Source organism: Chelonia mydas, chromosome 8 (assembly GCF_015237465.2).
Source record: "Chelonia mydas isolate rCheMyd1 chromosome 8, rCheMyd1.pri.v2, whole genome shotgun sequence".
In the NCBI taxonomy this organism is placed as follows: Eukaryota; Metazoa; Chordata; order Testudines; family Cheloniidae; genus Chelonia; species Chelonia mydas.
In genome coordinates this window covers 12,525,441-12,539,755 of record NC_057854.1, presented here as the reverse complement: position 1 = coordinate 12,539,755, position 14,315 = coordinate 12,525,441, and the positions used below count along the sequence as shown (strand labels likewise).

The 14,315-nt window shown below is 41.4% G+C and overlaps 1 protein-coding gene across 2 annotated transcripts; it reads right to left on the bottom strand.

The window, feature by feature from the left end:
• Positions 1-600: 600 nt before the first annotated feature.
• Positions 601-12,223, bottom strand: CDKN2AIPNL (CDKN2A interacting protein N-terminal like). 2 transcript variants are annotated; one of them, XM_037906537.1, is made up of 3 exons: positions 11,925-12,172; positions 10,379-10,478; positions 601-1,150 (listed from the first exon to the last, which is right to left on the bottom strand). In XM_037906537.1, the coding sequence occupies exons 1-3, from the start codon at positions 12,128-12,130 to the stop codon at positions 1,148-1,150; spliced, it is 309 nt and encodes a 102-aa protein (XP_037762465.1). In that variant the 5' UTR covers positions 12,131-12,172; the 3' UTR covers positions 601-1,147. The 2 variants fall into 2 exon arrangements, with proteins under 2 accessions (XP_037762465.1, XP_027681224.2); XM_027825423.3 differs by lacking the exon at positions 601-1,150 and adding an exon at positions 7,319-8,191 and having other exon boundaries at positions 11,925-12,223.
• Positions 12,224-14,315: the final 2,092 nt, after the last annotated feature.

The window sequence follows — 14,315 nt, the reverse complement described above, 5'->3', positions numbered from 1 at the left end:
TTGTACAAGTATAAGGCATGACAAGAAACTGCATTTCTATCTTAGTTAACAATTTTGCTGAGGATTCACAAGCCAGCACAAACTTATTTTTATCATTAAACTAAGGACTTGTCTACACAGGGAAGTAAGTGCAAAGTAAGCTAGGTTTGAATTTAAAGCACACTAGCTATTGCCTACCAGCTACCCATGTGGACATTTATTGTGCATTGAATGCCTGTGGATAATTTAGCCTAAGGAACTTCCAGAGTGCAGGAAGCTACTGTGCACAAAAACATTTTTAGTGTGCAGTAAGAGTGTCTACTGGGGCAGTTAGTTCAGAATAGCTAGTGTGCACCAGCTGCTGTGGACTTTTTTCCCATGTAGACAAGCCCTTGGCATACATTGAAAATACACAGGATATCAACGCAGCAAAGGTGTTGATATTAATCACTTTGCCAAACTGCATTTTAAGGATTAATTTGTAAGACATTGTACAAATGATTAATAAAGGGAGCAATGTAAATATATGCCAGCGTATTGCTCAATACTCCACTTGGAAAAAACCAGAAATTTAATTTGGCCCCCGTTAGAAACTAAAAGACTCTATGAAATGCTGACCGGTAAAAGCAAGCTCTGCCTTTATTGGTACACTACTGCAGTAAACAGTTGTATTATAATTTTTCATGAACTATTTACTGACTTTTGCATGTATCGATATTCGAGTTCAAAACTGGAACTGAAACAGTATATGCCCAACAGAGAAATGCCATCCAGTTGAATCACCTTGCTCAGCTAATTACAGTACATAATGAAAATAACTTTGTGTTGGTCATCCTTAACATTATGTGCCTCTTCCTCCCTCCAACCATAGATGGAATATATTCATCCAGAATGGTTAATGAAGTTCACCTCATTGTCCTTCAAATTCTTTTCTGTGATGCATATAAAAAAAATTGACAGTGGTTAGGCAGCTGGTTGACTGTGACGGCTGCTTATTATACTGACCTGTGTTGTCTCATTTTTACCTTGAACTTCCCTCTCTAGTGCATCTGCCCGTGGTCTCTCATCTTATGCTTAAGCTGTAAGCTCTTCAGGGCTGGGACTGTGTCTGTGTTTATATGGGGCCTGGAACAGTAGGTCTCAGATCTATGGCTGGAGCCAATCGGTGCTACTGTAATACAAATAATAACAGAACTAGAAGACTTATACCTGATCATAGATAAATTTGAGATATATCTCCACATTGAAAAAACATTGTCAAATTACTGTTTCAAACACACAGCTATGACGGTAGTTCTCTGCACAGTTGTTTCTGGAGAATGTGGTGTACAGCAGGGATATTAGAAACTAAGCTCCTAAGATTGCATATATTAATTTTAAATCTTTTGAAGAACATGTTCCATTATGTTACTATAAGAGCTATTTAGATGACTAATTTATTAATGGTACTTTCCTCTATTGCCACAAGTTTAGACTAGCGCTATGTGTTTCAACTTCTTGATAAATATATGCTTTTATTTAAAACTACTGAGCAGCTTTGAGGAATGGGAATGTTTTGAATTTTCCATCCCCAGAAGCTCTTGATACAATCTGCTGCTTAAACAGATTGTTTATAGTCTTTGTAACTCAGGTGACTGATTTAAGCAAGAATATTAAAGAAAGATGAATGTACAGAAGTTGGATTTTGTGCGAGCCCATTGCAAAGATAACAGTAGTTTTACTTTCTGACTACTCTCCAAACATGGTCTTTGTTGTGTCTCTGGTAACATTGCATAGCTATGAGCAGTACTTGTGGACTGAGATATAGAAGTACAAGTGTCACTCTAGCAACTTTTATATTAGCAGACGTGCCAGATAATTTAGGCCTGCTCATACAATCACTGAAGGAGAGGTTTGCTGTTGCAGAAGCAGATCCTTAACCCTTAGGAAACTGGCCAGTTCCCATGGGGTTGCAATGTGAGCAATAGGTAATTTGAAGGGCTTTAGGGCACCATAGTACAGATGAGGCTAGGTCTGTTTCTGCTGGAAGGAGGGGCTAGCTGAGGCCTCCTGCCTGAAGGGAGTCACACTCTTCCTTCCCCTCCCCTTCTTGGGGATACTCCCTCTCCTCAGCCAACCTTCTCTATGAGATGCCTTTCCTTCCACCAGTGTAGCAGGGGAAAGGTGACACTGGTCTGCAGCAGTGAGCGAGGTGGGGCTGGACGTTTCCTTACACGGAATCTGGATCAGCTCTGGGAGGAAAAACAGGATGGTTGCTGAGAGCGGGTAGGTGCTGTTTGGGGGTGAGAGGAAATGAGAATGAGTACTGTTCTAGTGGTCATGACAGGGATAGAAAAATAAGGAAGTCCTCATTTTTTATGAGGGAAGGCTGAAATGGGGTGATGTGCCTAAGACAAGTATCTAGCACCTCAGTGTACTTATTCTTAAGGGTGCTGAGTGGGGACAGCAGCTTTTCGTGGCTTGGGTAAATAGAGATCATTACAACTTCCCCTCTCCGGCTGGTACAGTGAGAGCTTCCCCTCCTCTGTCTACTGTAATCTGCTTAAGAGTAGTTACTATTTCTTTCAACACTTGGGTGAGAGAGATCATTGCTCATAGTTGCTTGAAATTGATATTTGAATTCTGATTTGCGCATTAGTACAGTGATGGTGTTTTATCTTTTTGCATTTTGTTTAAAGGAATAGTAATTTGAAAGGATGTAGAATGAAGATCTTTAACTTTGTCCTTCCACTTAAAAGTCCTTCCCTGTTGCTAGTCTAAACTCACTGTACCAACTTTAGTAACCACTTTTCAGCTGCAACTTTCTACATTGCAACTGAAGCACAAAAAAAGGGAAAATAGAAACATGACAAAAATACAAAAAACATGACTTTCTAAAAAGGTGGTCACATGACTGTGTTAAATAATGCTGACCTCCTCTAGTGGAAAAGTCAAATATACTCACTGCAGGTTTCCGTTCTGATAAGCCAGGTGCAAGAGTGAGTAATTAGGCAGAAATGTATGGGATATCTAGGGAAGAATATTTTTGGGAAGCAAAGTCTTCAGTTCCCAAAGTCCAGGACACACACTGTCAATGTAGTTCTGCAACTCAAAGGTAAGCAGAAAGAAAAGGAGGACTTGTGGCACCTTAGAGACTAACCAATTTATTTGAGCATAAGCTTTCGTGAGCTACAGCTCACTTCAGCAATGCATACTGTGGAAAATACAGATGATATTTTATACACACAAACCATGAAAAAATGGATGATTATCACTACAAAAGGTTTTCTCTCCCCCCACTCCTGCTGGTAATAGCTTATGTAAAGTGATCACTCTCCTTACTCACTCTAAGGTGCCACAAGTACTCCTTTTCTTTTTGCAAATACAGACTAACATGGCTGTTACTCTGAAAGGTAAGCAGAACACTAGCCACTTTATAAGAAAGTGAGTGCAAACAATGATACAAATTAAAATGTGTGTTTATTTCCACACTCAGCTTTTTGTAAGATGGCTGCTACTCCTTAATAGAGTCCCCAAAGCCATTGGGAAATACATACAAAGTAATAAAACTGTTGTAAAACACTTAGGACCCAATCCTGCAATTGTTCTGAACATACAGCTCCCACTTCTAGGAGGTATGCATGCAGAAGGATATCTTCAAAGGAATAACTTAGTGGTCTAAATGTCAGATGCTTTAGAATAGATTCTTTGCATCCATAGGTTTAAATGCTGGCTGGATTTAATTTTCAAAGGTAGATAAAAGCAGCACCATGCCAAGTATGTATATACACACTTCAGTGTGACTTCACTGGTACTATTAACGCACGTAACATTGCTTGTGTGCCTAAATGGTTACAGGATCAGAGCCACAGTTTGTGGCTCATTGGCCAAACCTATTCACTAGTTGTACAGTACTAAATATTTTCAGGAGACTTTTTACATTCATATTACAAAAGCTTTCAGTGATGGTCAGTCAGCGTTCTTGCATCGCTTCCACTTAATAAAACATTGCACGTAATGTGTGTTGCACTTGCAATGATCTATGGCCAAACCCAGCCTCCACAGTCATTAACAAACCGACTATGTACAGCTTTAGAAATAGAACTCTGGACCTTTAGTATCAAATGGGAGAACCAGCTTCCCTAAAGGGGCAACCAAAGGAAATAATGCAGCAGCCTTAACGTTCTGTCAAGTGCACAACAGGTGTGATACTACACACTGTTAGCTACTGTATGAGGGGATATCATCAGTGCTCCACATTAACTTCTGGAAAATATGGGCATAATGCAATACATTTACAGTGTCTTAACCAGAGTTTAGGCACATAAAGCAGTTCAGTGTAACCTCCGCTCAGAAAAGAGGCATTGTAAAAGAAACTGAAGCTGTTCCTTCCTAATGCAACTTTAAGCTTTGGCTGTCTGCCCAGCTTTGAGAGAGAGAACATGATACAAAGGGAAGAATTCTGCTGCCACAACAGAGCGAAGAGGCTGAAAATCAGCTCTAGTTAATAAGTATAGAAACTCAAAGTAAGCTGCAATAAACTAATTTAAGAGGTATGCATGCTTTTTCAGAGTGCAGTTCTCCTTCCACTTTAAACATGTTTTACACCTCAGTATTTCATCCAAGTGTGGTTAGCAGTTGGCCAGAGCAGCAGTTCTCTGCTATATATTATCCATTTTCCTTTTATTGTCCCTGGGATACCCTCATAAGTTGAAGCTGGTAGCTCATTCAGATTATTCAAAGCGTTCTTGGAACTCTAGTAAATCTTAATAAACCAAACCTACTGTTTATTACACCCAGCTGAGCACTGCCATATTAAACATGGGTGATGAGTATAAAGAGGGCTTGGTAAAGCCCCATGGAGGAGCTAATGACATTTCCATTCATTGGAGATTTGAAATTTGACTAGAATTTTTTTTCATTTTAGACCGTGGCCCTTTTATTCCTACTAGCCCCCGCTTTCCTATTATCTTGACATGGATCAGATTCTTAAACACAATAGAAAAATGTTCATCAGTTCCTACTGTTCTTGGTTTGGCCCCCGATGTGGGGGGGACGGGACCTATGCCTTCACAAAATAGGTAAAACCAAAAGCTTGTTCTACTCAGCATCTTAACATTTCTTATATTGTTTCAATAGGACCTCCACTTATACCATGATTTTGATGCAATGTTATAAATGCAAGAGCATCATATGTATGTCAACTATTGTGTTAAGAACACAAGACTGGGAGTCAGCAGAGCTGGGTTCTGTTTCCAGCTTTGACACTGGCCCTTTCTGAAGCCTGGTCTACACCAGGAACTTATATCAACATAGCTGTCTTTCTCAGGGGTGTGAAAAGAGACATATCTATGCCAGCCTAACCCCCAGTGTAGGCAGCGCATTCGCAGAGAATTCTTCCATGGACCTAGCTACCACCTCTCTGGGAGGTGGATAACCTATGCCAAAAGGAGAAATCCTCCTATCAGCGTAGGTAGTCTCTACGCTGAAGTGCTGCAGTTGTGCCACTCTAGTGGTTTAAATGTAGGCATATCCTGAGACCTTGATCAAGTCACTTAATCCCCTCAGACTGAGTAGCTTAATTAGCTAATGTCTAAAGCACATTCAGAGAAACAGACGAAAATCAAAAAAGCACAAAATAGCCTTCTTCTAAAATGTCTGGTTAATACTTGCAAATCATGACACTGTAATTGAATTGAAAGTTTGCTATCCAAAACTGTATTTAACACAGCTGAAAAATACATCAAACCCAGACTTAGGGTACAAGGTATCAGCAAATTTGAGAGATTTTAACCTTTAGAAGCTACAGGCTCTAGGTCATCAGTCCTCCCTCTCTCAAGGCATAGCACAACCCCCAGACAGTGATCTATCCCTTCCCCACAAGGAAGCTTGACCCTACTCAACCAAATTCTAATATAGAATATTTTATACTGTTATCACACCTTCCATCAGAGAATCTCAAAGCACTTTACAAACATTAATGAATTAACCATTACAATCCCCTTGTCAGATAAACAAGTACTATCCCCATTTGTGTCTCAGTTTCCCAATCTGTAACAGAGACAGGAAGTGATTTTATCTGGTGCCACATGGCAACCTGGATTTCCTGACTTGGAGGTCTGTGCTTCGGCCACTATGTCATCCTTCCTCTCCTTCAGCCCAGCACAAGCTTTGTGGACATGGGCTACAGAGTCCAGCCTCACCAGCTGCCCCTCACTATTCACAATCACTTTACTGACTCAAGTCCAATAGGTTTGCATGCAGTCTCTAGACACAGAAGTTCAGATATAGGGGGGAGACATCCTAGCTCCACTGAAATCAGTGAGGCCAGGACATTAACTTTTCTTTTAAATATGCGTTTTGTAATTGTGTGTGTTGATTTAAAACATCAGTTTGAAAAAACATTGGCAAGAGCAACAGTTATTCTACGTAGAAGTGGCGCTACTAACACCAATACCCATGTACTCTGTGTAAACTGATGTAGTCTTCCCAAGTCTGCAGGCAGCCTGAACATGAAATTTGAATTCTCATTTATGTCAGTGGGGTGTTAGCTCTGAAAACTACTGATAATTTAAATGTCAGCAGCTAACTACTTCACTGCTGATCAAATGAGCAGAACAATTCAGCGAATGTGCTGATTCCAGAATCCCAAACTGCCTCCTTTTGCGTATCTAGATTTTAAAAGCCCCAACACTCCCTACCCCAACATGCAAAATCCTCCAGCTTCCCCTTACTTCTAGGATACAATTATACATTGGTCAGTACAGTCTGTAGTATACTGAAAATGCAGGGACAAACAAAATAAATTGAATATCAAAACAACACGAGTTACTGTAGTGATTGTATTCATTTTTATATTTAATGCAATAAAACATTAATTCAGTTTTAAATGTAAATAAAGCTACTGCAGAATGTCCAGTCTGCGGTACCACAAAACCCATGGAGCTTGCTGCACTATTAAGGTCCAGAGCACAAAGGATCTTGACCTCGTTTATGAAATGGCTACTGTAACTCCATGGTGATTGGAAGGGGCTTTCCAGAAAGGCAATGCTTTTGGTAACTGATCTGATTACCAGTCTGGCACTTACACTGTTTAAGCCTCTGTTCAGATGAGATCTTCAGCATTTCCCCTGACACTTCCCAGAGATTACAAGATACATGTGAACAAATCTATGGCAACTGTTATTCATTTGGAAGTTTACTAATTTAAAGTATTCTGGGCCCTTGATTCCAATGGGCTTTGGATCAGATCCTGACAGAACAGCAGTAGATATGTTTTATCTAAATAAACTTTCGAGAGAGGGAATTCACTTTACATGAAAGGAACATGGTTTTATCGCTAAAAATCAAAAGACAGTTATCCAGATTTCATGACTGAAATTTTAATTCCAGTGACTGAATGGAGATACAGTTATTAGGCCTTCTAAAGACTTTAAAAATGTGGCATAAAACACTTAAAAATAAAGACTTTTAAAAAGAGAATATTCTGTGTTACTTTTAGACTCCTAGGGTTCCCCTGCAGTAGAGAGAAACTCTGGGGAAGAGTGATGCAGGTATGCAAAGGGGAAAATCAGCTAACTGGGACATTTACCATCACCATAGACCCATCTAAGTTGCATGTCAGAAAAGGGGAAGAGCAGGGTAATGGCCTCTTTGTGTGCCATGCCCTCCCTTTCCCGTTACACGGAATGAAACCCGGGTAAAAACAATATTAGTCAATGCCCAAAACAGCCTTATAACATCCCCTTACTTTCAACTGAGAGTGAAGTGTGAGCTCCTGCTTTCCTAACTGGGTGTGTCCTTTGAGGCAAGTATTCCCCGTGGCCTCGCATCCTAAATTGGACTCATTGGTCATTACACAGAATTGTCCTCAAACAGAAGAGGGGATGCTACAGCGCCCCAACCCCCTCCCCTCTTTTCTGGGAGTTATTACTCTTCCCTGTCTTCATATAAGAGGGGAAAATATAGTCCATCATATCTTTTTCTTTGCTCTACGAATCAATGAGTTGTAAAATAGTTTAAAAACCTGATTCTCTCATTTTAAAAAGCTTTGGAAGTGGATATCCATCATCATAATGGCACAAAGTTTTTTAAGAAATCCTTTCCCTAGGGTCCAGCATAGGGAGTCGTTTTAGAAAGAGTATGGTCAATTAACACTGGGTCCTCCACATAAACTGATCCTGTGTCATGACAAAAATTTGAGACCTCCTCTTCTCACGTACTAATGCTGATGCTAAAAATAAAGAGAAAACAAATTATGTATTTGTAATATGGAAATGCTCATGGCAGTAAAAGCAAATGATACTTGAATTTTTACTTCAGTGAAATATTAGGTAGAAAGAAGATATGAATACTTGATATCTTGCAACAGAAAATTCTGTAGAATACAGCTAGTATCTATTTCTTGTTATCCACAAGGCAGAGCAAATTTAGTTTACATCTGCTGGCAATAATCAAAATACTTAAAATAAAATCTTACTTCAAAACAGTTAACAATACAGTTACTTGAATGGTTAGAGTGTTCTAAATTTAAAATAGCAAAACCTATAGAGCAATTTTCAAATTTGGCTGTAGTGCTGAATAAAGTAATTGTGGGATCTGAACTTTATTCATTTCTGAATGTAACACTCTCTAACTGTAAAAGTGCGGCCACCAAGAAAGTAAAACAAACAACCTGCTCAACATTTTTTGGCACTGAATGAAAATTTACATTCTGTTTTAAACAGCATGAAGAACTCACACTGACTTTTACCTACATTAGCTTTAGAGGATTTCCTTAGCATAATAGAGTACAAGACTTACACAAAACCTACTTTATTACTTCCTAGTGTAACTTCTTGTAGAGTTTTCAAGGAATAGTTTTATTTAATCCCCATTAAATAACACAAAAAGGGCATCCATGTGCACCTGTGTGTGTGCGTGCGTGCATACACACACACACACACACACACACTTCAAGACCAAACTCTGTGTATGTGATTTTGCAAGCAACTAGATTTTAATAATCCAAATTGTTTAGATTTGCATTTTAAATTATAATTTAACTCCCTGTAAAGCCCAGAACCAACTTTGGGAGATAAAAGCCCAAGTATTTTCAGCATGACCATATAAAAATGTCATTTAATAAGATTTGGAATCCCCTCTTCACCTGCTTATATATCCAAAATGTATCAAACAACTAAGAGAACAAAGAAATCATAGCCATTAAAATTATATCTATCTTTTAAAATCCCAGTTATCTCACAGTAACTGCCCACTTAGGAGTTTGCTATCCTAGAAAATGATAAAAATACAGGAGATCTCCACCAAAAATGACCCCCATTTTCAGAATACAACAATTTGGAACCATTTTATTAATGAGAAAACACTTTTTGTATTCTTACAGTACCTCATTTAACAAGACCAAAAGTATTTAGAGTCACAATATTAATAGGCTTTGAGTGTGGAAAATAAAGCTTCCAAAATCGACATGAAGAACAACTGCATATCTACTTAGGGCCTCTAAATGTTGTCTAAAAGAGTAGCGATTTCAATTGTTTCCCCTAGTGGGAAGCTATGTTACCATTATTTATTTGTTTGTCTTTTCCTTAAAAAAAAAAGCTAAATTGAGTTTAAAAAAACCTGAGCCATAATTTAAATTTGGTGATTCAAACTCTGCCTGAAAACAATACGCAGCTGTTTCTATGGCACAGAGGTTTATTAGTTTGTTTCGGGGTTTTAGTACTTGGTTGTCACAGTACTTTCATTTATAGATCTACTTCTCATCTAGTTGTAAGGGAGATATACTAGCATTTCAGCTCACCCACACCCCAGCCAGATCACACTAATGCCTTGATCTTGCAAACACTGGCATATGTGCTTAGCTTTAAGCACATCATAGTTCCTGAAGTCAATGGGACTATTTACGTGCTTAAAGTTAAACATATGCACTAGTGTTTCAGGATTGGGGCCTTAAACCTTTGGGAATTAGCTTCTCATCACAGTACTTTTTGGATTACATAGCACTTGCAAAGCTGGTGATACAATTCTTCCAGAGAAATACATAAAAATGAAATTAGTGGTTTCTAATTAGGAGAATGGATAATAAAAATGCTTTTTAATAAACTGTAGAGATACATTTGACCAACGTTTCCTTAGTAACTAAAACTGAAAAGCAACTGTTGCAAATATGCTAGGAGCTCCACCACCAACGTATAACTGATCCATGTGTAATATACTTCTGGGATGTTGTTATTAAGAACGCTGTAAGAAGCATAAGAATGAGAGGAGAGATTTTAGAGTAGTAAAGCAAAACTCTTAGGAAAAAGTACTTGGCATATTTTTCTCGAGACTTATTGGTTCTGTACATCGCACCAACCTGAAATTTGACATAGTATCATCCTCACAAAGCAAGTTCTGAAATTCTAAACTGAAGAGTTACCTTTTTCATTATTTCATCTCGCGTAGTAAACTGTGGTGCACCTTCAACTTCAATCCCCTCAGCCATTTCTGTTACCTTGTCTAAAAGGTCTTTGCTGTAACTATAATAAAGATAAATGCCTGTGAAAAATTACCAATCCCACATTAAGAAACCGCAGTGCACTGTATTATAAAAGGTTTCAGAGTAACAGCCGTGTTAGTCTGTCTTCGCAAAAAGAAAAGGAGTACTTGTGGCACCTTAGAGACTAACCAATTTATTTGAGCATGAGCTTTCGTGAGCTACAGCTCACTTGCATCCGATGAAGTGAGCTGTAGCTCACGAAAGCTCATGCTCAAATAAATTGGTTAGTCTCTAAGGTGCCACAAGTACTCCTTTTCTTTTTGTATTATAAAACTAACCCTCAAATGTCTCAGTATGGCAAGGACGTCTGTTCAGATCAGTTATAAAGCTGATTGAAACGTGCATCTCTCAACCTGTGTGGATCGATCAAAATTTAAATACATATAGTTTTTGTGCACAGGTGTTGCATACTAGTTCTGCAGCAGCACAGTGTTGAAACCAAAGTTATACAACTTAATAACATAACCTTTTGCACATTTACACAGACACAGCAATGCTGGTCATGGTTTTTAGACAAAAAGTTTTCCTTGCAGCGTTAGCTCAAGATATAACTCAAGCATTGCCTCTAACCAAACTCCTGTCCACACACACAAGTCTCCAGCTCACGTTAAGGAGTGCTTTCAACTTGTGGATGCATATTGAAGCTTGGATCCTGCTAACACTGGAGCTCATAATGCAGTGCTGACTCAGCTGTGTGCTAATCCAGTCACTCCGTGCTGCAATGTGTTGTTTTGCAATGTGATGCTCTCACTGGAGCTAGACTAACCCGAGAGGCATTAACTCAATTTAACACTACAAGGGCCACTAAAAAAAGCTGTAGGGTTTTTTTTTCTTGGAGGTAACTAATGCGCATGAGCGATCCCGAGGTAAACACACACTGAAGGCACAAGGTGCTTTAGTTCTACAGCAAGATAAACTCTCCCTCGCCTGGGGCTGATCTCAGCAAGTTTGCCTTGATGTGGTAAAACTGAAGTGCCTTCGTGCTGTCTTCAGTGTGCGTTTCCCTGGGGGTTGCTCACACACGTTAGTTACCCCCCCTCCGCCCCCAGGTAAACCCGTCCACCTCTTCTGGACAGCGAAGGGGTGCTCGGAGACGTTCAGACCCAGGAGGCGCGTTGATGGCTGGAGAAGGGAGTGTACAGGGGTCTCTCCTTGTCCTTCCCCTACAGGGAAGGAGAATGGAGGAGGCAGGATGGAGCAGCTAACCTCTCCCAAGGACTCTCCACCTCAGCCCGGGAGTGGGTTCAGTGGGCTGTTTCTGCCAGCAGGGAGAGCTGGTTGCCCTTGGAAGGGGGGAGCGGAACCTGCCTCCAGCTCTCTACAGGTTCGGGATAGGTCACTCTCACTAGCCCTGCACCTGCGGCCGGGGCGGGGTCACTGCCCCCCCTCCCGGCCCCCCACTTGGGGCGGGGTTAGCGGCCCGCACCTGCAGCCCAGGAAGAGGTGGTTGGCCCACACCATGGAGAGCGAGAGCAGGTGGTCGATGCGGCCGGCGGGCCAGGGCGCTTCCCCCGCCCAGTCCGGGGGCAGGTTCCGCAGGATGAACTCGCGGCGGGCCTGCCAGTGCCTCTCGTTCTCCGAGTAGGAGCGGAACCGCTCGGGAACCTCAGCCTCTTCCACCTCCCCCACCATCCCGGCTACCACTGACCCACAATGCAGCGCGCGCGCCGGAAGCGGCTACCACCGACCTCCGGAAGCGTCAGGCTAGAGCGGCCCCCGAGCAATTCCGCTCTGACTGGCACACTCGACTGCTCTGGAAGACCTCCGCGCGGGTGGCTGATTTGCTGCGACCGCCTCTGAGGAGCGCCCCCCCCCGCACTCACGAGCCCCGTTGCTGAGAGGCCCCCGGTTACCCAGAAGCCGGGGCTAGGTTACTCCAGACACTATACCCAGGCCCCCACCCCCGGGCCTGGCTTCCCCCAGCGCGGGCCGGAGCCCTGCGTCTCAGCAGACCCTGAGCCGGGGAAGCCAGGCCCGCTAGTGGAAACTGGCAGGTCGGTGGCCGCTGCCCAGGCAGTGCCAGGAGCCGGGGGAGCGGGAAGGCCCGGCCCGGGCCCCCCGCGTGGAGTCAGGCGCCGGGCTGGGGCCTACGCAATCACTGGGCGGTCTGCTCCCCTGCTGGGGGCTCGGCAGTGAAACCAAAGAGCCGGACCCTGCTCTCCCGTCCTCTGGTTTGACACCTGTAACTTCACTAGAGTCAGGGCAGGACTCCTGGTTTACGCGAGTGTGAAAGAATCAGGCCCAAAGCTTAACAATAAATGGTCAGATTTCAGGGCGGAAATAGATTAATAATCAGATGCCTTCAGGAATCCTGCTAGAGCTTGCATTAAAAGCTAATTACCCCTTCAGGAGTCACCCCTCAGGTCAAGTTTGCAGGTCACACACAATTATTTGAGGGAGGGATAGCTTAGTGGTTTGAGCATTGGCCTGCTAAAAAACGCAGGGTTGTGAGTTCAACCCCTGAGGGGGCCGTTTAGGGATGTGGGCCAAAAATTGGGGATTGGTCCTGCTTTGAGCAGGGGGTTGGACTTGATTGAGCTCCCTTCCAACCCTGATATTCTATGAAATCAGTGGTTCTCAACCGCTTTACCATTGTGGGCCATGTATGCAGTTCTCTATGTGTTATGTGGGTCATATCCACACACTATACATATATATTTACACACTACCTATTGGCCCTGAGGATGTCACATGGACTGCAGCCGTGGGCTACAAGCGGCAGGCTAAGAACCACTGCTTCAAACTCAAAAATACTGTGAAGAATGTCAAGGCCCTAATAAAGCTAAGAGATTAGATGACATAGTGGCATATGAAATTCACTGGGGGCAAGTGCCTGGTGTGATGTATGTTGGGTGTTTCAATTTGAACTATTTATACATATTGCTGGGTTCTGCATTAATTACTCAAGAAAAAAGCCTGTGTGTCACCATGCTTAGCTCGTTAAAATGTTAAGTAGTGATCAAAAAGGGATGGATAATTATGGAAAATATTCTAAGGACAATGTAAATTGATGGTGTGCTCTCATCTTGAGTGTTGTGTACAGTTCTAGACTCTTCATTTTAAAAAAATACATAGAAGTGGTCTAGAGAAGGGCAATACAAATTATTAGAGTTTTGAAAAGTCTTACAAAGGAGAAGCAATGGAAAAGGACTATTCAGTTAAGGGAGCAGATTAACGGGAGCTGACATGATAGTCTATAGAGGTATATAAAACAATGAATGGTATAGAGAAAGTAAACTGTGTGTTTTTAATTTACCCTCTTATAATACAAGATCAAGGGGACGTCCACTGAAATTAAAAGGCAAACAATTGTAAACAATAAAAAAAATTACAGTAAATAGAGATGCCTTAAAATAGTCTCTAGAAAGAAGACTCTTGTCTGGTCTTCTTTAAAGTAATACTGATGCTGGATTCTTTTTGCATTTACAAAAAATGAATGTAGCGAGGCAGAATGTAATAAACCACGATGGAATTTTGCTAGTATTAAGAGAAGTTAGTAATCAAGATAGACTTTGATTTTATATCTTCTCTGGGATATTGGTTCATTAATAATAAAGAAGTTCATAATACCTTTCCTTTTCATAGACTTCTATATAACAGTCTGAAGTCAGCTTAAAACATTATTAAATTAATCCTCCCAGTATTCCTGTAATGTAAGTAAGTGGTGGTAGGCCTATTTTACAGATGGGGAAGCTGAGTTTGAAGGGCTTGTTCAAGATCAGAGAGGAAGTCTGTAGTGGATCTGTGAATGCAAATCCAAATCTGTAAATATCTCCTGACTCTCAATCTTGGGCTTTGACCATAAAATCATCTTTCC

Coding starts and splice junctions, on each gene's coding strand:
- CDKN2AIPNL (XM_027825423.3), bottom strand. CDS start 12,130: ATGGTGGGGGAGGTGGAAGAGGCTGAGGTTCCCGAGCGGTTCCGCTCC. Junction 10,479..11,924: donor CACCTCTTCCTGGGCTGCAG/GTGCGGGCCGCT, acceptor TCTTTATTATAG/TTACAGCAAAGACCTTTTAG.